Below are 22,685 nucleotides of genomic sequence, written 5' to 3'. Positions count from 1 at the left end.
TTAAGTTGTAAACTGAGTTTGGTTTTCGAGGAAAATACAAAAGAGCTTTTAAGCTGGGCATTTATCAGATGATATTTCTCTGGAAGCGATGAGGTTTTTAAACACAAAAAAATCACTGTCATTATACGTCACAGCTACACATTTAACAAGGAAACCCGATGCATTTATTGATTTGAAAATAATATACACTTTTTTGAACACACACATCAAACGAAAGGTATACGTTCAAGGAAACCGTTGATTAAATTGTGCATTTTGCGCGACCTGGAGCGCCCGACATAATAGATAAGTCTACCCTTACACATCCCTAGCTATTTTGTGTCACGAATTTGTGTAAACTCTCTGTGTATTAACGTTCTCTTCCTTGTACAAGTTTATCATATGATAGCAGATGATCGATTGCTAGACTGACCATTCTGATAGAGCTTGTTACCAGTACTGCTCCCCTTGTTGTGACCGAATAAAGATGCCTCCGTTGAATCAGTTCCTCTAGAAGCGTTTGGTTGATTGGTAGATGTTGTAAAGGATTGATTCTTTGGGCTGGTTGAACTAACCATGGTTAAATTTGGCTTTGATGTAACCTTCAGATCGCCCAGTGTATTCGAAACTCTAAAGGTTCTGTTTCTTCCTCTCTCTAATTCACACGTGACCTTCTTCTGCGGGGATACAGCTTCTCTTTCATGTAGTGTGATTGCACCACTTTTAATACTAGTTCCTCTTTCTTCTGGTATTAACACTTTGCTTGTAACAATTTCAAAATCATCATCACCTGTAGGGATGTTAAAACAAAATACTTTGCTCTCATATGGTTTGACGGTGATGGTACAGAGGGCAAGGGGTGGAGGGATGATAAAAATACAACCACAATGATAGCACCAAGGAGGATTGCCCAGAGGCTAAAATCCCTTTTGCTTTATTTGCAGACGACCAATCACATTTGTTTCCTGTTTATATGGGAATGTAGCCTGTTTAAAATGAGGATAATATCCCCACCTCTTTTATGGGTTTCACGCTGGTAGCCGGGTCATGGCGCTTATTGGTATGCATAAGACAATTAAATGAATGTCTTAGTTTTACTTTCCGCCAGATCTCATAAGGGCAGAATTTGCAAATGGAGCAAACATAAACGTCGGATTTCAGCGAGAGATAATCTTTAGTTAGAATTCATCAACTCCAAGCCTAGTCAATTGGTCCCCTCTTAAATCCTGAAGGTACCCGACGCTGGTACGAAGTTACCACTGTTGAACATCGCGTCGGTTGTATGTAGTGCTTTATATACCTTTCCATGTGACGAACCTCGGACATTTATACATCGAGATATTGGCTTTTCCAGGCTGAAGACAATAACTTACTGTCATGATACGATGTTAACTTGCTTGAATTTGGCTGGTTTCTTTCTCTTATCAGTGACATCTGCGAGAAGGGTGTAGGCGGCAATGGAGCTGAAAATAATCGGAATTCAATGTTTTAGTAAAACCAAGGTTCAATTTAACCGCCATTGCCCCATCCTAATATGAAATCACTTGTTTCCGCAACAACAAACGCCGAGTCCATTTAATTAAGTTGCTGTTGGAAACCTCGTAATGATATTGAACTAAATCAGAACTCCACAAATTGTCCGAAAACTCCAGTGCTTGAGCTTGAGAATAGCTTTCAATCGACGGCAACAACGTTAACAATGGTTGAGCCAATTTTATCGTTCTACGTTTGTCTGTGGACATGATCAATCAAAGTTTTGAGTGAAAAATTCAAGGCAATTTTAACCTGTCCTCAATACTTGTGTTGCTTCTCTCAAGTTGATATTCAATTTGAAACGTGGTTAGTACATTGTGTTCACGTTTTGTGTAATATATTTTGCTAGCAACCGTTGCAGCCTTAGAAATGAAAGTGAACCTTATACCTGACAATCTGATATAACAAGTGGAACGACTTTTAAACTGAATACCATATTATTATTTTTTCAATTCAATATCATATCTCCGTATTCTTTTGGTCGTGCGCCTGATGGGTACTGGCGAATACATCCCATTGAGCTGTTGGGGATATGATGGGATTTATCGGTGCTATTACTAGAAGTAGAAATGCCAGTTAACGGGTATATAACTCTACAAGATATTATTCGGATTTCGCTTCCATTAACCTGTTCTTTGTTTCTCATGGACGATTCACTTGATTTATGACAAAAGCTGCAACGCAATCAACAAGCGCAGCGAATTTGTATTCAAAGGTTGTCATGGCAACCGTTCAAAGAAGTCCCCTGACGGCGCCGAAAGGAAATAATAGTCATTGCAAGATTCAGTTGCCTGAAGATCGCCGCAGTGAGAAGAACTCATTGCGCTCGTGAAACGGAGTTGCAACGCAATGGATGAGCGTGTTTATATATATATATATATATATATATATATATATATATATATATGATACATGTATATATATATATATATATATATATATATATATACAGGGTTATAGCCACGCCGGCCGGCGGCGGCCGGTGGTAACCGCCACTCACGCCTGCCGGCCGGCATTGGAAGTGAATAAACAGTCCACTGGCCGGCACAATAAAATAGTAAAATGCTTGTGAGATACAACAAAAGTAACAAATTTATCTTTCCCTTGCCGTAAAACATGATAATAACGTCACCTTTTTCCCTGGACCCCACCAGGGGCCCTTAAGCGGGCCCCTGGACCCCCGGCCGTGAGATGCGAGAGCTTCGCTCGCTATGCTCGCTACGCTTCGCAAATTTATTTAACCAGCACTCACAATCTCCTAGCTATAACCCTGTATATATATATATATATATATATATATATATATATATATATATATATATATATATATATATATATATATATATATATATATATATATATAGTAGTGGTCCATACTGATAATATAAACGATAAACAAGCGAATATTTTTAACAACGACATACTGCTATATTTCGGAGTGGTCACCACCATTTTTTATTTTCTTGATATAGATATTTTCAGAATGGTTGGCTCCAGCGGTACTGACACTATCGCCACCTCAGTTTTCCGTAAGAAACCTTTTACAGGGTTTTTCATTAATTGGAAATCCTGGTGTCCCAAAAAGTATAAAATTGCGGTTATTAAGGCTTGACATGAACGTGCACGTAGATTGTGTTCGTCGGATTCCTTGTTCGTTCATGAATTGCAATTTATTAGACGTATTTTGACTTTAAATAGTTACCCTAGGAAGTTGTTGCACGAAATGGAAAACTATACTTATAAATTAAGAAAACAACTAGGCATGGGTCCTGTAATTAAATTAGATCATGGGGAGACCATAGTAAATACTGTTTATGTTAAATTACCTTATTGTGGCCCCAGCAGTGATAAACTCGCTAAGACTTTAGGTAGTTACATTAAGGGGTTGTGTAATGACAATATACATATCAAAATAATTTTTCTGCAAAAGAAAATCTCTGCTCTGTTCAATTTCAAGGATGCCTATAAGTTAAATTATGCCAACAATGTTGTTTATAGGATTAACTGTCCAGACTGTGATTCCTTTTATGTCGGAGAAACCAAAAGACGGCTTAAGGATAGTTTCAACGAACATCTGATGAGCTCCTTTGGTCAGAAAGGCGCTATTAACCTTCATTGTACTGCGCATAAACATCATCTGCCTACTTTTGTTGACCATTGTGCCATATTGGTAATGAACCCCAGTGGTTCAGAAGGAAGATTAAAGAGAGTCTCCTAATAAAAGACTTAAATGCTGACCTAAACAGAAATGTAGCGAGCTACGGGTTGGAGCTAATCCCTATTTACTTTTTATTGCTGGTTGTTCTATTCATTCCTAAGTTAAAAATATTCACTACAAAAAAAAAATTGCTGGTTGTTCTAATCATTCCTAGTTTAAAAATCACTCATGCTTATCACTATTGTCGTCTTTGGATGTATATTATCCCTTGTATTTAATTGATCTTGTACAATTGCCTGACGATGGAGTGGTGACCACTCCGAAATATAGCAGTATGTCGTTGTTAAAAATATTCGCCTGTTTATCTTTTATATTATATATATATATATATATAATATATATATATATATATCTATATATATATATAATTGAAATCGTAATGAGTTGTAATATATTCGATTCGATATATTAAACTAATATATTAAATATATGTATTAAATTCGATAATTAACTATATTCATATTGTCACATTTGAATATGGAAGTTTTGCATTTTTAATTGTGACAAAATACAGTATGCAAACCATACTCAAAGTTATAGTAGCTTAATAGCTTCATTCAAGGCATTTTGCTCTGTGATATGTTCATCGTGTGTTTTGACTCATTGTATGTAAGATCGGATATTATGGTACTGATGTGTTCCATATGTAACTACAGTATACGGAACAATTGATGTACAACACATCAGTTTATCTATATCATATGAGATATGTGTAAAGTCCAAAGATTGTATCCATTCTAATACTGTCAACTCGTATAATGACTGCATACAAGTCTGCACAGTATACGACAAGAGTTGCTACAAATATTTATAACCACTTGCATTAATGATAAAAGTGAATCAATACAAGTAAAACGTTGTAAAACTGAAGACGTGTTAGAAAATACACAGTTCCCACAACAGTTTTATTACAAATGGATCAAAGGTTTATCAGTTTACTTCATCAAATATAGGGCCTTTATATGATTCAGATATGTTTGATGTTGGCTTTCTTTTGGATTCCTACCTTGAATGGCCATATTGGTTGACGAGACTGCTTCAGTGCGGTCTTTATCGTATCTATGGTACGATGATGTGTCTGAAGGACAGCCAAGAACCTTTTCATAATTCTCATAGCACTGAGTGCAAAACGACATAACATTTGATTTGTCTTCATAGTTGATACAACCTGGCTGAGAGCACAGACATTCATTTTGTGTAGAAGGTGGAGGCACGTTATAGTCATCTAAAATAAAAACCATGATTGACAATTATCGTTTACGTATTCGATAGTTTGCGGGTAAAGAAAACTTCTGGTCAGAGAGTACAGTAAACAGTTTATGTAGTATTTCAAGGGAATTACTATAGAACGGAAACTTATTCCGAATGAAATCGATTAACCTGCTATACAGCAGTTGATCAGCTAATTCGAATTAGATAGTATACTTTAACGTACAAATGCACAATTGATGAAGTGAGGCAAAAATTGTCTACATTTATAAGATTATACTGTATCTATATGGACTGCGAACATTTCGAAAACGGACGTTGCTTACTTTCAGTGATCGTAAATGTTTGCAATTGATTTGGGTTGGTTTCGTTAGGTGTACTGCAGCTGTAATTGGCATTCACACGGTATCGTTGATTGCATGAGGTACAAAGCCCATTTCCAATTTTTTGATCTTCGTAATTCGTACATAGGCTGATTGAACACGGTCTCCTTGAAATAAGGCTAGGCTGCAACACGTCTGCAATTGAAGAGGAAAACACAAATAGGTCTGCAATACTACACGCTTAGTATGTAAACTTCTCACGGGTTGTTGGACCAGTAAGATAAAGGAGGACAAAGAAGTATGATAAAGAAAGTATTGTTTTTCTTGAATAAAAAAGCACAAACACACACACATGCGCATCCACACAAAATAACAGCAACCATTGAATTGATGGTCATTGCCAGGTCAACGAATCATAAATCAATTCTAGATATTCAGCGTTTCGCTGTTACGTTTAGTAAACAAATGAACGTAATACTTTTACCAATAGATAAGACAGTAGAATACATAACAAGTTATCGACATATACGACACTATCATGATACCAGCAAATTTATAATGCCGAACAAAAAAAAGTAAACCCCCTCTTAAGACATCGCAGTATGATCGTGTGATGTCATATTACAATATCTGTAAGACATGCCTATTCTTTTGAAACAGCTTTGGAATCCATAGTGTAATTAACCCATACATACGTAGGCATATATGATCATAACTGTGCCGCATTGTCAGTCGTTAAACTTACCTCCATTGGTGTGACTAGGACAAGAATCAGTTTGTCTTTTATGGCTATTTTTGTTCCCCATATTTCTTTAACTATTGTTGATACTAAGTCAGTTGGAGGTTGTCGAAATGCTCGGTCGTCGTTGCCAGATATACTCACATGCTATAACGATGTAGTTAATCCTATATGTACCTACTTCATGTGTATCGTATACAGGCAGTTTCTATATGATCCGATCACCAACCACCGCAGCAGTCAACGCAACGACGAAATCCGTTATACTTAGTAATTTTTGGCAGGCCGTAGACCAAGCTACTGACAACATTTGTTTAATTATAGGTTAAAAAGAGACCACTATTGAAGAACTAACTGTGTCTGTCAGATGGCACAAAGTTAGTTCCGAACACTGTAGGCTCGTGCACATCAGGCTATTATATCAGGCTTTCAAATATACATTGAGCGTCGTCGAACGATTGCTTTATAAAGTATTTAATCATTCGTTATATAGAGTATCAAACGATTATCATATAAAGTAGTTGAAAGATTGTTAATATATAAGATATCATTAAAAGATTGCTTCTAAAGTATTTACACAATCTTCATATTGAGTGTCCAATAATTGGCATTTATAGAGAGTTTTTTCAACAATTGTGATATATAAGAGTATTTAAACGATCGCTATATAAATTAGACAAAAGATTATTATCTGAGTATAATTTAGATATTGCTTTCTAAAGTGTTTACGCAGCCGTTATATAGAGTTTCCAAATATTGTTATGTGTACGGTATTTCAACAACGGTGATGTAGAGTATTTAAACGATTGTTGCATCAAATAATTAAAGGGAGTGAAGACTCGCGCACAAAAAACGTCTGATGCCGGTAATCTGACCTAGTTTCGACACCATCTTCGATCCCAGAAAGTCCACACATCTTGCTACCGTCGGTAATTAGACACTAGTATACAGTCACTACATGCAGCTTTGCGGCCCAATGCCCACAACACAGTGAACATAGCAGCGATTGACATATCAGATGCAGATAACAAGGTATCACGTTACATTAATGTGTCCATTTATAGCGACAAGAATAAAAACTTCACTTGCAAGCAACGGAAAGTTAACTTTTTTTCAGAGGGCGGCACGCGGTTTGGGGCGAGTCTTCGATGCCTTTAAAATATAATTTTAAAGGAGAATAATTAAGCGATTTGGGTATGAAGTATTCAAACAAACGTTATACAATGCAATTTAACGATTGCTTCTGAATTAAGTATTAACACAATTGTTATATTAAGTATTTGAACGATTGCTCTGTGGAATATGTGCACTTTTTTAGTTCCGTAACGCCGACAAGTATATGATGTTCTACTCTGCAGGCAGGGTTAACCCTGATAGGTGGTGACGTTACTTTGAACAATGCATTACATGTGAACATTTGAAAGCCATTTGAATCTTTATCTTTGGATCAATTATTTAAGGCTCTGCTGCTGTCACGTTACTGTAACATACGACAGTAACAATGTAGATAGAGTCAAGACTTGTCAACCGCAATCCGTTCTGCCTCCGGGTGATCTATTTGACCTGAACTGCAGTTTAATACATATGTGATATCATCAGGACGACACTCAGTCAAATAATCAAGTATATCTTACTCTATCAGATATAATTATGTCGATTCACATACCACGGCCGGTACACCACAGTTGCTGATGAACTAACCAGAATTAAAACAAAATGCACTAAATTTAAAGGTCTTGATGATGAAATTATGCATCATTTATGAATATATTAACTAAAGCGTCCCTTCTTGCTGCCCTACGGAATCTCATGTTAACTATTTCAAGTAAGTACAATTATATACTATTGCAAAAGGTCTGTCAGTGACTTTAAGTCCCTCCCCTCTTCTTTTGAAGTCACCTTAATTTACAATATAAATATCATCTCTTATGAGATATGCGTTATCTATACAGACGAGGCACTACGAAAATCTTATCGCGATTGTAATCTGAATCACCCGAGATGTGTTAACGTGATACTCAATCAGCAAACTTGTTACACATAACCTACTGAGAGCTAAAAAAGAACTGGCTACTGTCATGACCATAGGTTATGCTGAAAGGGCTCCAACAATTACTTCCCCCCCCCCCCTCCTCCCTCCAAACAAACACACAAGTTTTAATCCGATATACACTGTACAAAAAACTAACTCATAAAAATCAGAAAGACATTATGTGACCATCTGATGGCGTCTAATTTTATTAACTATTGTCAAGAAAGATACCTGATCATTCGTAATTACTTAGTATTTTCTTGTGTACCTTCAAATAGCTTTACCATTTTAATTGATAAAAGAATAACCATTTTGATGAATATTTCATGCAGAAGTATGAAACAATAAACCTTATTTTTATTTTAAAAATTAACATGTATAGCTATGACCATGCAAGAGCTCTGATTAAATTTCAACGATAGCTTCGTGGACATTTACCTACCAGTGGGGTAAATATTAAGATAAATCAGAAATGAACGTGCAAAAGACACATAAAACTACCTTATACCTGATAGTTTTCAAAAGGACATGAACAATATTTGGCAATCATTAATGACGATGTTTCATTGGATTTATATGACGAGAATGAGAAAATGACAGCTCAACGAAAGAGAAGGATGGATGGATCAGTAGACTTGTAACCACCTGAACCTTTGGCACTGCATTGACACACCAAACTAATACAACTGAAGTAAAATTTGAAACAGATCATATCATTTTTCACTTGAATTTTCATATCAATGAAACAGGTATTCTTGCCTTACCTAACCCCATTTACCCCCTCCTCTCTCCCACCAAAACCGTAATCAGCAAAGAAAAGTGATCATTTAATTACACTATACCAACTAGCCCAGAATGTTTTATGTAAATTATGCTAGCCCATTGTCTTCAGCTCATATTTAATTATATTTCTAAGATTAAGTATATAATATTTACAAAAATACAGGGAACTAACGATACAGTCTGTGTTGACTCACATTATGTGACGGTGAAGGTGGGCTAGAAACACAACCAGCGGCCTAATAGCAGAATTTGGTGTCGGGTTCTAACGTACTGGTGGGTCCATCTTAACATATTTCAAATATAATTGGATATTCCTTCATTTACCTCAAGGATTTGTGTGGTCGCAAACGCTTCTGGCTCTTAATAGACGGAGTCAATTATAAACCATTTAATCTAAAATGGAAACTTTTTGCTACCAGGCAGTATAGTGTGATACTTTATCTTTGAATTGAGCAAACCTTCGGAGATTTTGCACAAATCTATCATCCCTGATATGATTTTGTTGAACTAGAGTATTAAACATATTATATTACCAGGAAGTTTATTTTATCTTCTGTTACGTTGCATGAGCCACAGTAATGTGGTACACTCTACGTAAAATCTAGCTTCTTTGCCTTTAAAGATCTTACTACCATTGCACATCCGTCATGAAGAAAAAAGGAAAAGTGGATTTTCATTTCATTACATCATTACATCAGCTGCTGAACAAGGAATGCATGGCATACTTTGGCAAGAAAAACAAAAGTACCCCGACTGTAGGTGAGCTTTGCTCAAATCACATTATTCCATTGAACCTTTGAATCACAGGAACCAAAACTAAGCTATATCAGAATGACCAAAATGTTAAAAAAAATCATATAACTTTGAGTAGATTTACATATATTGCTATGACTTTATTTCAGAATCCACATGTTTTTCTGTGTGCGAAAGGGCCCCTTTTTGAGAATTGTTTTCTCGAGAATTGTCTTGAAGTAAGGATTTTCCCTCAATAAAGACGAGTTAATATAAGGGTAATAATTTACTGTTGAAGTTGTATGATGCCTCTTGACCCAATCAAAAATTCTTCGAAACAAAATTTTCTATGTCTAAGAGAAATTAATGATTGATCCAAGTGTACAATCACTTCCTTTCAATTTTCTTTTTCCCCACACGTACTGGAAATATATATATGGCACCGTTACATATGAAATAGTATTTCGTTTAGGATAATGAAAGGTAATGCATGTTGCTATGTACATAGGATATTATTTACAATATGTAATCATCCAATATGATTTAGTGCTAATTTTTCAGTGTTCAATTTTAGGAAGGCAACTTAAGTTTTTATTACAGTCTGAATAATTTTATACTCCCAAACTGCGATTCATAATCACCACCTTCAACAACCAACAGTTGAGGTGAATCGTAATCATCATTGATATAGCAAATACCACGGGGATTTATTAATTCTTTTTTCGCCGATCGTACCAAGGAAATAACCATCTGAATTATACGTTACGACAGCTCCTTTTCGCCTGACATTCCAAGCTGTCTCGTTTTTTTGGTCAACTTTGATGGGTCAAAAGTCACTGACACATATATATTGTGCTCATCATCTAACGCAACACCATAAGGAGTTGCCGGTGCTTGAATGATCCTTGTCTTAATGGATTTGAACATCTTTCTCCTGTTAACATCGATGATCTTGATAACGCTAGTCTTGACGTATGCCACTATAATTCTATTTACTGATTGGTTTAGAGCAAGATGTGTGAGGGAACCATTCCCCTTCACCTCAATGCTATGCATGTGGGAATAATTGTGCCAAAATGCTTCAATAGTATTTGATGTCCAGTCTGCAATGTAGATGTTACCATCTTTACTCACTGCTATCCCAGTTGGTTGCTCTAGTACTCGTTTGCCAAAGTTGTTCGTGCATGCCATGTGAATATACACGTATACGCAACTGTTGGAGCTATCTGTGATGAAGAGCTTATCGTTGTATTTTGCGATACCAAAGGGTGATATATATGTAAACTCTTTGTGGTATGGTTTGCCGATGCCAAAACCACCCCAACCACTATGCCAATCTGTTTGAACATAGACCTTGTCACTTTCGTCTGTGACATAAATTTCATCAGGTGTGGCCGAAATTTCCCAGGATGCATGCAAAGTTGGGCTCAGTGTGCGATCCATAATCCCATTTGGTAGTACCACAATTTTTGCTGGGGATCCAACAACTGACTCTCCGTTCAGGGTTACCTCAACTAAATGTTTTCCTATCTGCTCTGCTGCAAAACTGATTGGGAAATCTCCACTCCTCTTCCTGAAGGCTACGTCTAGAATCGGAATTCTCTCTTTGTATGGATGTACAACAACAGCTATAATACCATCTCTGAATTTGCCTCCAATAGGTTGGCCCTCTACATCACAAAACTGCAGCTTAAGCTTTACAGTGGATCCCTTCAGCTTAGATTGCTCTCCTAGTATTTCCAAGTAACTTGTCTCAGCCACAGGAATACTCTGCCAGCTGGTGTAACCGGAAGGTAAATCTACACCTAAATTTGTAGGAGACAAAGCTGCTGCTAGAGGGGTGCCAGACCCTGATTCCTTCTCATCCTCCTTGTCCCCCCTCTTATTCCTCCTCAAATAAACCTGTCTCTGTTTCATACTCTATGTCTAGTTTCCTTATCTCTGCTGCCAGATTGTTCAACATAAAGTTAGAAAGTAACATATTGACTCCGCCAACTGGTTCCTCTTGTGTGGTATTTCAGGTGGGGCATCTCTGCTCACCCTTCATTGTCACCCATTGTTCTAGGCATGTTTTGCAGACCACATGTTGACATAGAAATGTTTTTGCATTTTCCAGCAGGCCAAGACAAATGGGGCAAAGCAGGTTATCTCTCATGGTTTTCACAAGCACTCCTTGGGAGTTTGCAGATGATTGTACAAATGCAAAATATAAGTTAGAGTTACAGGTAATATATAAAAGAAATCAACCAATATGATTTATTAGCACCATAATTGCACAAGCAAATAACGATTGTTTCAATTTCAAAGAGTGTCTTTCTTTTATTGTTCATTCATCTGTTTGCCTATCAAATAATAGTCCTAGTCTAAATATAACATTCAATGTAATCCACATAAAAGTTTTAATGTGAATAATAAAAATCTAATGTGATAAAACACAGAAAAAGGCAAGCTTTTCTGTTACCTTTCTTAGCATTTTTTATTCCCCAAAAGATTGCGTTATACATGTAATACTTGCAACAGTACTGAAGTGTTTCTAATTTCAGCAAAATTATTGCTTTATATTTTTGTGAAGTGGCTGTTTAGGCGTCTTAACATGTACAATACTGAAGATAGTTAAGATATTAATGTAGTGTGTATATGGAAAAAATAACCTGTTTACAAGTTTTTTATTATAAATTTGTCTACTTTATATAATATTTCTGATCCAACATCAAATAAAGTATTCCATGACCAGTGTAGTGTAGTTTACACACAACTTTAGGTTGTCCAAAGATTGAGGAAGCGGACTTTGCACCTGTTGCTGTACAGTTTGTAATTTTCCACCCTCCCCTAAAATATGCAGTTTGAATAACTTGTGTGTGATCAGCAGGCTACATTGATAGGCACACACTGAACACACGTGTATAATGATAGCAAAAAAAAACGAAGCAAACATTACTTGATAAGAGTGACACTACGATCAGAACATAATAAACATTTCAAATCGAATGCCTATGCTTACGTTTTTGACAAAAACCTGGGCAGTATAGAAATTTTTACCTTGCCCTCGATGGGTGGAAAGGTCAACATCCACTTTTTTAAATTGTTTAACCCTACCTAAGCTAACCCCCGGCTGTCTCATTTATAGCATGTTGGTCTCATAATTGATGCACTTGAGGATTTGATCAACGATGTCTATCAAGGAAAAATCCAAACCACTCAACTGTATGCATTTTTCATACGTGTAGTTCCTCTGTAATGATCTCCATATATCTATTGTTCTGTACCTACACAACGTACAACCGAGCAGGATTTGACCACAAAATGTCTGCCGCCCGTGTCAAGTTCGTTCATACCCGAATTCCCCGAAATTGACGCATTCGTTGATAAGCTAACTGTAAATATAATCCATTGACTCTGGATGCTGTTTGCTATGCTCTGAGCCTCTCAGCTCAGACTGTTCAGGTCCCAGAGAGTAGTGATATCATGTTGAATTAATTTTGGTTATTTTTAGGGAGTAAGATTTCTAAATGACAAAAATACGTGCAAAACTAGGGGAGGAGGGTATTAAAAGCTTTAAAAACACAATTTGATCAGCACATACCTGAAATAGATTCAAAGTCATGAAATATTGAACTCTGATTTGCTGCAAAAAGGTTAGGTTGACCGCTGTATCATTGCTAGTAATATCTAAAGGTGTGTCAACTATGAAGCCTTTACTATACTATTCGTGGACATCAATATTAGAAGTTTGAATAAGACACTGGTTAGCATAAAGTTTTGTCTTGTTTCATCAAAAAGAAGGATTCTTCTGGTTGGACACAACCTACTTACCTTTCTTTGATGAGTGCTTTGTAGAAATTTCACTTGGTTTACTACCTGGTAGGGCTAAAATAGTGTCATTAGATGTGTTACTGGCAGTGGACTCCTTTGGTTTCACTACAACATCCATGAGGGGCTTTGGCTTGGCTTGGTTGGTTGCTGTCAACAATACAAGGTTCAGAAAAATATATAAAATATAAAGCAAATATTGAATGAGAACAAAGATATTTTGATTCTGGCAAACAAATATACGATTTAGAATAAAGAAAAAGAGAAAAAAAACAATTATTTAATTTAAAAAAACTTTTTTGTTATGCTACAACTCTGCTAAAATATATAGATAAATAGAGAGAAGCGAAGGATTAGAAAGCTACACAATAGCTCATTTGAGACCATTACCCAATGATCATCACATTCAGTTTCCTTCAGTGTCAAAATTCAAGCTCATTGGCTTAAGACCTTTCAACTTCCAGCATCATTGGTCAACTGCAGTCAGTTTCTGAAGGTGCTGAAATAATCTTGAACAATGCATACTCAGTCAAAGAGATGAAAACAGTTGTTTTGAGACTTGATACTGTGGTGGCTGACTTATACACCTTTGACCCTTGTTAGTTGTAACACTTGGATCAATTATGGGGTCAACAGTTAATATGTCAAAATTTGCCTTCTTCTCTGTGATAGATTGTTTACGGATGGTTTTGCAAATAGTGGGCATATGACATCAGACAGTGGCAAAATGGTAGCCCCTGACATTTCAATTAATACTCAAATATTCGTATGAAACATACATGTTAAACATGATTGTCTTCTATTTTGGAGAGTTGTCCATCGCAAAGAACTCATCGAAGCTACAGATCTTTGTCTGGGTTTGCTTTTACTTTAACTATATTACCCTTGAATAAAATTCAATACCTTTGTATTGCTTGGGTCGTGCACCTCCATTGTCCTGATTGCCCATGGAAGCGTTTAGCTGGCGCATTACATTGTGTTGGCTATCACTAGATGTAACACTCCCACTGCTTGAATAACCATGTCCACCACCTGCAGAACTTGCACTTGGAGTTGGTTGTTTCACATTATAGTTGAACAATGTATCGCTGGTGTACAAGGAACTTGACGAATCAGCAGCTTTGGTGTAAGCAGAATTGGCAGCGGTTCTGGTAGAAGGTGTACAAGTGGGTGTAGTCGAATGAGTACCAATGGGTCTACCAGAATGGATAACAGTGGTTCTGGTAGAAGGGATACCAGTGTGTTTAGTCAAATGGGTACCAGTGGGTCTAGTGGGAGGGGTATCAAAGGGTCTTGTGTGAGGGTTAACAGTGGGTCTAGCGGAAGGGATAACAGTGGTTCTGGTAGAAGGGGTACCAGTGGGTCTAGACGAATGGGTACCAGTGGGTCGAGCAGAAATGGTAAAGGTGGTGCTGGTGTAAGAAGTACAAGTGGGTCTGTGGTTAGAAGCACTGATGCCGTCATATGCAGGCCTTTGTGAGCTGCTGTACGAGCTGAGATGATCTGCAGTTGTTGCAGGCCTATACAGGCCAGTGCTGTATGAGTCTCTGCTGAGTCTCTGGCTCTCTGTTGGCAGATGGTTCAGGGATCAATGTATTAAAATTTTCAAAACTATTGATCATATGACTGACACAATCTGATTGAGGTATTGTACTTCATGAACTGTCCAAATAACTTCGAGGTACAGAGTCAAACTTTTTATGTATTACATTCTCACAACTCTGTTCAGGTGTTCAATTTTGTTCCTGAGGAAATTGGTTTCTTTTAGAAGAATGGAAGAAACTGTCAGAAACGTTTCCTGTTTGTAAAACTAATTTTGAATAAAGAACATTACAGAACCAAACCCTCTCTAATGAATGAATATATATATATATATATATATATATATATATATATATATATATATATATATATATATATATAGATATATATATATATAGATATATATATATATATTTAGATCTATATCTATATATATATTATTGAAATCGTAATGAGTTGTAATATATTCGATTCGATATATTAAACTAATATATTAAATATATGTATTAAATTCGATAATTAACTATATCCATGTTGTCACATTTGAATATGGAAGTTTTGCAGTTTTAATTGTGACAAAATACAGTATGCAAACCATACTCAAAGTTATAGTAGCTTAATAGCTTCATTCATGGCATTTTGGTCGTGTCATGTTCATCGTGTGATTTGACACACTGTATGTAAGATCGGATATTATGGTACTGATGTGCTCCATATGTAACTATACAGTACAATTGATATAAAACACATTATTTTATCTATCTCATATTTTATATGTGTAAATTCCAAAGTTCAATTAGATTGTACCCATTCTAATACTGTCAATTTCTATAATGAATGAACAATATACCACAAGAGTTGCTACAAATGTTTATAACCAATGGCATTGATGATAAAAGTGAATCAATACAAGTGAAACGTTGTAAAACTGAAGACGTGTTAGAAAGGACACAGTTCCCACAACAGTTTCATTACAAATGGATCAAAGGTTTATCAGTTTATAATGTACTTCATCAAATATATGGCTATTATATGATTTTATACGAGTTTGATGTTGGTTTCATTTTGGATTCCTACCTTGAATGGCCATATTGGTTGACGAGACTGCTTCAGTGCGGTCTTTATCGTATCTATGGTACGATGATGTGTCTGAAGGACAGCCAAGTACCTTTTCATAATTCTCATAGCACTGAGTGCAAAACGACATAACATTTGATTTGTCTTCATAGTTGATAAAATCTGGCTGAGAGCACAGATATTCATTTTGTGTCGACGGTGGAGGCACGTTGTAGTCATCTAAAATAGGAAAAATGATTGACACTTATCGTAGGTTTTCGATTACTTGAGGATAAAGAAAACTTATTGTCAGAAAGTACAGTAAATTGTTTGTGTAGTATTCCAAGGGAAATACGATAGAACGGAAACTTATTCCGAATGAAATCGATTAACCTGCTATAAAGCAGTTGAATTAGATAGTATACTTTAACGTACAAATGCACAATTGATGAAGTGAGGCAAAAATTGTCTACCTTTATAACATTATACTGTATCTATATGGACTGCGAACATTTCGAAAACGGACGTTGCTTACTTTCAGTGATCGTAAATGTTTGCAATTGATTTGGGTTGGTTTCGTTAGGTGTACTGCTGTAATTGGCTTTCGCACGATATTGTTGATTGCATGAGGTACAAAGCCCATTTCCAATTTTTTGATCTTCGTAATTCGTACATAGGCTGAGTGAACACGGTCTCCTTGATATAAGGCTAGGCTGCAACTGGTCTGAAATTGAAGGAGGAAAACACAAATAGGTCTGCAATACTACACGCTTAGTATGTAAACTTCACACTGCTTGTCGGACCAGTAAGTTAAAGGGGAACAAAAGAAGTATTGCAAGTATAAGAAGGTTTTTTTTTTGTTTTTGGAATATGAGAGCACACATACACGGTTACACTCACATGCCCATCCACATTAAATAACAGCAACCATGGAATCTATGGTAAAACAGGTCATTGATAATTCAACGAATCATAAATCAATTCTGGATATTCAGCGTGTCGCTGTTACGTTTAGTTAAAGAATGAACGTTTTACTTTAACGAACGAACGTTTTACTTTACCAATAGATGAGACAGTAACAAACATAACACATTATCGACATAAACAACACTATCATGATACCAGCAAATTAATAATGCCGAACATCAAAGTAGAACCCCCCTTTAGACATCGCAGTATGATCGTGTGATGTCATATTACATGATCGTCAGTTTACTCACGCTGCATTTTCGTTTTCCTGTCCTTGCTACATTAATGAGCAGAAAAAACTTCGTAAAAGCATACCATTTTATATTTCTTCAAAAAAACTAGAGACAGTAAATTAGGTCAATTCACCTTTGAACATGGTCTGTTGGAATGTGAGGTAATTGAACAACAAAACTGAAGATGTCATGATATTTTTAACAGACAATAACATTGATATTGGACTCATTAGTGAAACTTGGCTCACTGGTTACATTAATCCAACTACGAGTGTCATCAAAGCACTATTACCCATAGCTTCAGAACTAACCAACGCGGGGCGGTGTTGCGATTATTTATAAACCTGATTTTGACGTTAAAAGCATTTATCTTGGAAACTTTAATTCATTTGAGTACACTACACTCTTACTGAAGTGTAATAATAATTCGAAACTGCTGATAATCTCGTCATACCGGCTGCAGTCCGTTTTGGTTACATGTTTTTTACATGAATTTGATAACTTCCTGCAGGATGTGATGATCCAGAGTGATCATATTATTTTATATGGTGATATGAATATTCATATTGACATCTCTAGTGCCAAATCTACTCAATTTACTGATATTCTGAACTCATTTGGGCTCATACAGTACGTGAATTCACCTACACACAATCTTGGTCATATATTGGGTATTGTGGTTGCCAATCCCTGGTGGAAATTCCAGTTGAACTTTTGAACTGGGTTCAACTGGAATTTTCTATACGGAAATTGGCCCAAATTTGAACTAGGTTGAAATGGGTGAACTGGGGTTCCCAACTGGTTCAACTATGTTTTACTGGGTCCAACTGGTTCAAGTTCAACTATGTTTTACTGGGTCCAACTGGTTCAACTATGTTTACTGGGTCCAACTGGTTCAACTATGTTTTACTGGGTCTAACTGGTTCAACTATGTTTTACTGGGTCCAACTGGTTCAACTATGTTTTACAGGGTCCAACTGGTTCAACTATGTTTTACTGGGTCAACTATGTTTTACTGGGTTCAACTATGTTTTACTGGGTCAACTATGTTTTTCTGGGTTCAACTGGGTCAACTATGTTTTGCTGGGTTAAACTGGGTGAACTATGTTTTACTGCTTATATTTTTAAATAGTTTGAACTGGGATTCTCAACTGGTGTTATCTACACTTATATAACACCACACTATAAGAAGTTTTTACTTTTTAACAGTAGATCTATACTGTATGTAAGGGTGTTAGCCACTGAAAATAAATGTTTGTTCTTGATCAGAAAACTCTGGGTTTGGTGTGATGACCAAACACAGACCAAGACACATAAAAAAATGGAGAACTCAACTGGATTGGATCAAAAGAAATTATAATTATGAATAACAAACAATGTACAGCTGATCTGGGCCCAGTCAAAGAATTAAATGAAACAACTTACAGTCGTGAGGTGCGCACCCAAAATATAAAGAAATACACTTAGTTTAAAAGTCTGTTCTGGTGAGTTGGCCTGCTGGTGACACAAAGTATTCTATGACCTCAGATCTTCTACGACATCAGATATTCTACGAAATCAGTATAGTTGAACCCAATAAATGGTATTATGAATGTCCGATCCCAACAAAATAGTATCCTTTAATTTATATGAAATAGTGTTCCAGGGTATCCTTTCAGTAAAATAATGTCAATATCCTTTGTAGTAAAATAATGTCCTTTATAAGTGATGGTGTCCTGGAATATCCTTTATTGTAAAATAATATCCTTTATAGTAAATAGTATCCTTTATAATAAATAGTGTCCCAGACTGTCAGTTGAATATCACAACTTGCATAACATAATACGGTCTAAAGTAACTTGAACTATGTAATTTAAGGTTTAAAACAAACCATCCAGCCATTAAACTATCTTTCTCTTCTTTTACAACTGCCTTGCTCAGATACTCATAGCCAACTGCCATCTCCCTATACCCTCACAAAACTCCTTTGTTCCCAAAATATATACACACATACCCAATTTCCTGTGAGGGCTAATTTCCAGGAAGAACAAGATAGTTGCCTAGCAACCCAGACCAGAGAGAGTTGTTAATCAACCCTTTTGCTGCCACAAGACAACATACAAATATACTGTACAAATGTATAGCCCTCTGTACAGTGAGCACTGCACAGTGCACTAATAAACAAGTAAGTTAACTATGGTACAAAACAAAACTTTATGTAAGAGCTGACCATCTTACACTGTACAAATAAAGCCTCACTTGAAATTAGATTGATAGTTTAATCATATGTTCATAATGTTCAGTGTAGGGCATCCTCACATTTGTAGCATATACGTGTATGCTGTACACTTCACTAATAACTTTTGCAAAGTATGTTATTATGCCAATACGACATGTTTGAAACAACAATCAAGGCAATTACGTAAATTTTGAAAATTGCTGTTATATTTGCTAGTTGACGATAGCTTTCCTAAAATCATGCGGCTAAATATTGTTGTTAACTTGAGTATTACTAGGTTAGGCCCCTATAAGCTAGGCAACTATAACGTTAGGATATGTCTAACGTTAGTAAATGTACCATGTGGTATACCTAGTAGGAAACCGGTTTGTTAGGCCTAGCCTATACTATAGCCCTAGGTCACTATGTATAAAGTTTCTGTTCAATTCAAATATTTATGATAATCAGCACGTTTACAATCAATTGTAATGTTGCAAGTATGTGCCAATAATATACAGATACTGCAAGATCACAAAGGAGGGAACTTAGCCGAGGTAATAATTTAAAATTGTTGGCAAAATCGGTTACAAATGCGATTATTCTGCGAAGCTTCTGTTGGCGTATGTGGTTTGCGGATTCGGAATTTATATATTTAGCGCTAACGCAAGACAAATGTCAAAGTTCAAATTTAGTCGGATCATACTATTTTGCACTAGGAAGGCATTTTGCCTACCAATTGTTCAAATCGACGAACAAAGTATAACATAAATTTTTCAAATTTATTATATAGTTAATATTTCATATTTTTAATGCGGTACAAAAATGTAATCGTTTACATAACTGTGATAAATATGACAAAGATGTATTTTACACACCTCATAAGTTGGCTAAGTTAGCATTTTCAATATATTACGATACGGTTACTGCTTACGAACTTACATTATAATATTCTTGATAATTACGCCTAAAATAAAAGCAGTCAACATAGTCCAAACCCAGTTGGGCCAGTGTGAAACCTAGTTCAACCCCAACAGGGCAAGTTCACCAGTAAACATAGTTCAAACCCAGTTGGGCTTGTGCAAACCAGTGAAACCTAGTTAAACCCCAGCTGGGTCAGTTCACCAGCCAATAGTCCAAACCCAGTTGGGCCAGTGCAAAACCAGTTGAAACCTAGTTGAAGCCCAACTGGATCAGTTCAAACATAGTTCAAACTCAGTTGGGCCTGAACAAACCAGTGAAACCTAGTTAAACCCCAACAGGGCAAGTTCACCAGTCAACATAGTTCAAACTCAGTTGGGCCTGAACAAACCCAGTTGAACATTGTGTAAACCCAGTTGAACCTAGCTCATGTACAGCATAGCCCAGTTGGAACCCAGTAAGACCCAGTTAAACACAGTTAAAAACCAGTTAAACACAGTAGGCCCTAGTAGAACCTAGTTGATTTTTTAACTGGGTTCTATTTGAATTTCTACCAGGGGTGAGCATCTTGTTGATCTAAAAACGGTAAACGTTCTGGATAATATCACGTTGAGCGACCATTCCTATTAAGTTTGATGTTTTACTCAGTTGCGATCAGCATCAGTATAAAGATATATCCTTTAGAAATGTGAAGTCAGTTGATGCAAAAGCCCTTTCCTGTGATATAAACCGTGAATTTTCCAACTACGAAGCAGTGACAACGAATTTCAAAGATGCCGTTGACATATAATTTTAAAATGGCCTTGATATTAGATAAACAAGCCCCACTTGTGACCAAAAGAATAAAAGTTGTTAACATTGCATCTTGGTTTGATACTGATTATGTAAATCAGCGGCGTCTTCGCAGGAAACCAGAAAGGAAATGGCATAACTCTGGTCTAACTGTTGACAAAGACGTCTATCTTTAAGTTAGAACGGACACTACGACGATGGCTCGTTCAAAGAAAAGGGATTTCTTTAGAATCAAGTTCCAAAATTGTGAGGGGAATTCCAAAGCCTTTTAACAACAAAGTAGCACAAATACGTTCGAATTTACAGGACATTGATAGAGATTCTGAACAGCTTGCTACTGCTTATCGTGGAGTTGTCTTATCTCAGTTTAAACCTACCAGTATTGATGAGTAAAGGGAGATAATTCATGATACTGGAATTAAATGCTCCACTATAGTGATATACTTCCGAGAGATCTCCTACAAACTAAGATTGATTTTCTTCTTCCTTGCATATGTCATCTTGTTAATTTGTCTCTCATTACTGGCAGTATGGATGGTCTAAAACTTGCAGTCTATCTTTTTTGGGTAAATTGATTGAAAGAGTTGTCCTTAAACGATTGAATACTCACATGCATTCTCATAGCCTCAATATTTCTAGGCAATCTGCTAACAAAGAGTACGATAGTTCCGAAACCCTCCTTTTAAGAGTGACTTATGATATATTAGTTCCCAGTGACAGTGGACGTGCCACTGTGCTAGTACTCATTGACCTAAGCTCGGCTTTTGACACCATTGACCATAATGTACTTTTGTCTGTATTATCTAATGAAATTGGTATTACTGGTATTGTCCTAAACTGGTTTAAAAGTTTTATTGTGGGCAGATTTCAAAGAGTTAGAATAGGGGGCTGTACTTCTGATCAGATTACTATTAAGTTTGGTGTGCCACAGGGATCTGTTTTGGGTCCGGTCTTATTTAACATCTATATTCGTTCACTTCACGCTGAAGTTTCTAGAATGCGTTTTAATATTCATGGTTTCGCAGATGATCACCAGGTATATAAACACTTCAGGCACCATAATCAAGGATCAGTTCTTGTTGACTCTCTGCCATCCTTCTTTGGTTGTATCCAACGTTGGATGGGAAAATATTATCTGCAACTCAACCCTGGCAAGACCCAAATAATTGTATTTGGTCCCCCTCCTATACTGAAACTGATTCACATCAAGGGTTTTATTCTTAACACTGTTGATTGTGTACGTTTTGGCCAAATTGTTCGTAACCTTGGTGTTCATTTTGACGATACCATGTTTTTTCGGCACCAAATTTGTTCACTCAAATCCAGTTGCTTTAATAATCTAAGAAATATTTCTAAAATGCGTTACTATCTTATTAAGTCTGAGTTAAGCACTATTGTCCAGTCCACGGTGATTTCACATATTGATTATTGTAACTGACTATTTTGGTATCAACACTTATATGATGAACTCCAATCTGTTCAAACTTTTGTTGCAAGAATGAAATATGGTAGAAGTAGATATGATCATGTGACTGATCTATTCGACGATCTTCCTTGACTTAAAATCAAGGAGAGGGTGTATTTTAAAATAATTTTGATTGTGTTTAAGTTTGTTAGAGG

General features: G+C 36.3%; 2 protein-coding genes across 8 annotated transcripts in view; both read right to left on the bottom strand.

Annotated features, from left to right (window-relative positions):
• LOC139971412 (uncharacterized) overlaps nucleotides 1-22,685 on the bottom strand; it is a 268,235-nt gene that overhangs the window by 233,973 nt on the left and 11,577 nt on the right. The gene's annotated exons all lie outside the window — the stretch shown is intronic.
• Nucleotides 1-22,685, bottom strand: part of LOC139971411 (uncharacterized) — a 30,127-nt gene that overhangs the window by 6,539 nt on the left and 903 nt on the right. The window contains exons 2-9 of one of the 4 annotated variants that reach the window (XM_071977789.1): nucleotides 16,492-16,680; nucleotides 15,978-16,196; nucleotides 14,262-14,861; nucleotides 13,362-13,508; nucleotides 5,266-5,457; nucleotides 4,737-4,955; nucleotides 1,353-1,442; nucleotides 413-769 (exon numbers count right to left, since the gene is read on the bottom strand). In XM_071977789.1, the coding sequence (XP_071833890.1) occupies nucleotides 413-769; nucleotides 1,353-1,442; nucleotides 4,737-4,955; nucleotides 5,266-5,457; nucleotides 13,362-13,508; nucleotides 14,262-14,861; nucleotides 15,978-16,196; nucleotides 16,492-16,680 (2,013 nt within the window). Of the gene's footprint in view, nucleotides 1-412; nucleotides 770-1,352; nucleotides 1,443-4,736; nucleotides 4,956-5,265; nucleotides 5,458-13,361; nucleotides 13,509-14,261; nucleotides 14,925-15,977; nucleotides 16,197-16,491; nucleotides 16,681-22,685 lie in introns of all 4 variants that reach the window. The other 3 variants (XM_071977788.1, XM_071977790.1, XM_071977791.1) reach the window with 3 other exon arrangements.

The sequence above is a fragment of the Apostichopus japonicus genome, chromosome 8 (assembly GCF_037975245.1).
Source record: "Apostichopus japonicus isolate 1M-3 chromosome 8, ASM3797524v1, whole genome shotgun sequence".
Classification (NCBI taxonomy): domain Eukaryota; kingdom Metazoa; phylum Echinodermata; class Holothuroidea; order Aspidochirotida; family Stichopodidae; genus Apostichopus; species Apostichopus japonicus.
The sequence above is the reverse complement of the archived record's forward strand: the minus strand, read 5'-3'. Positions and strand labels throughout refer to the sequence as shown.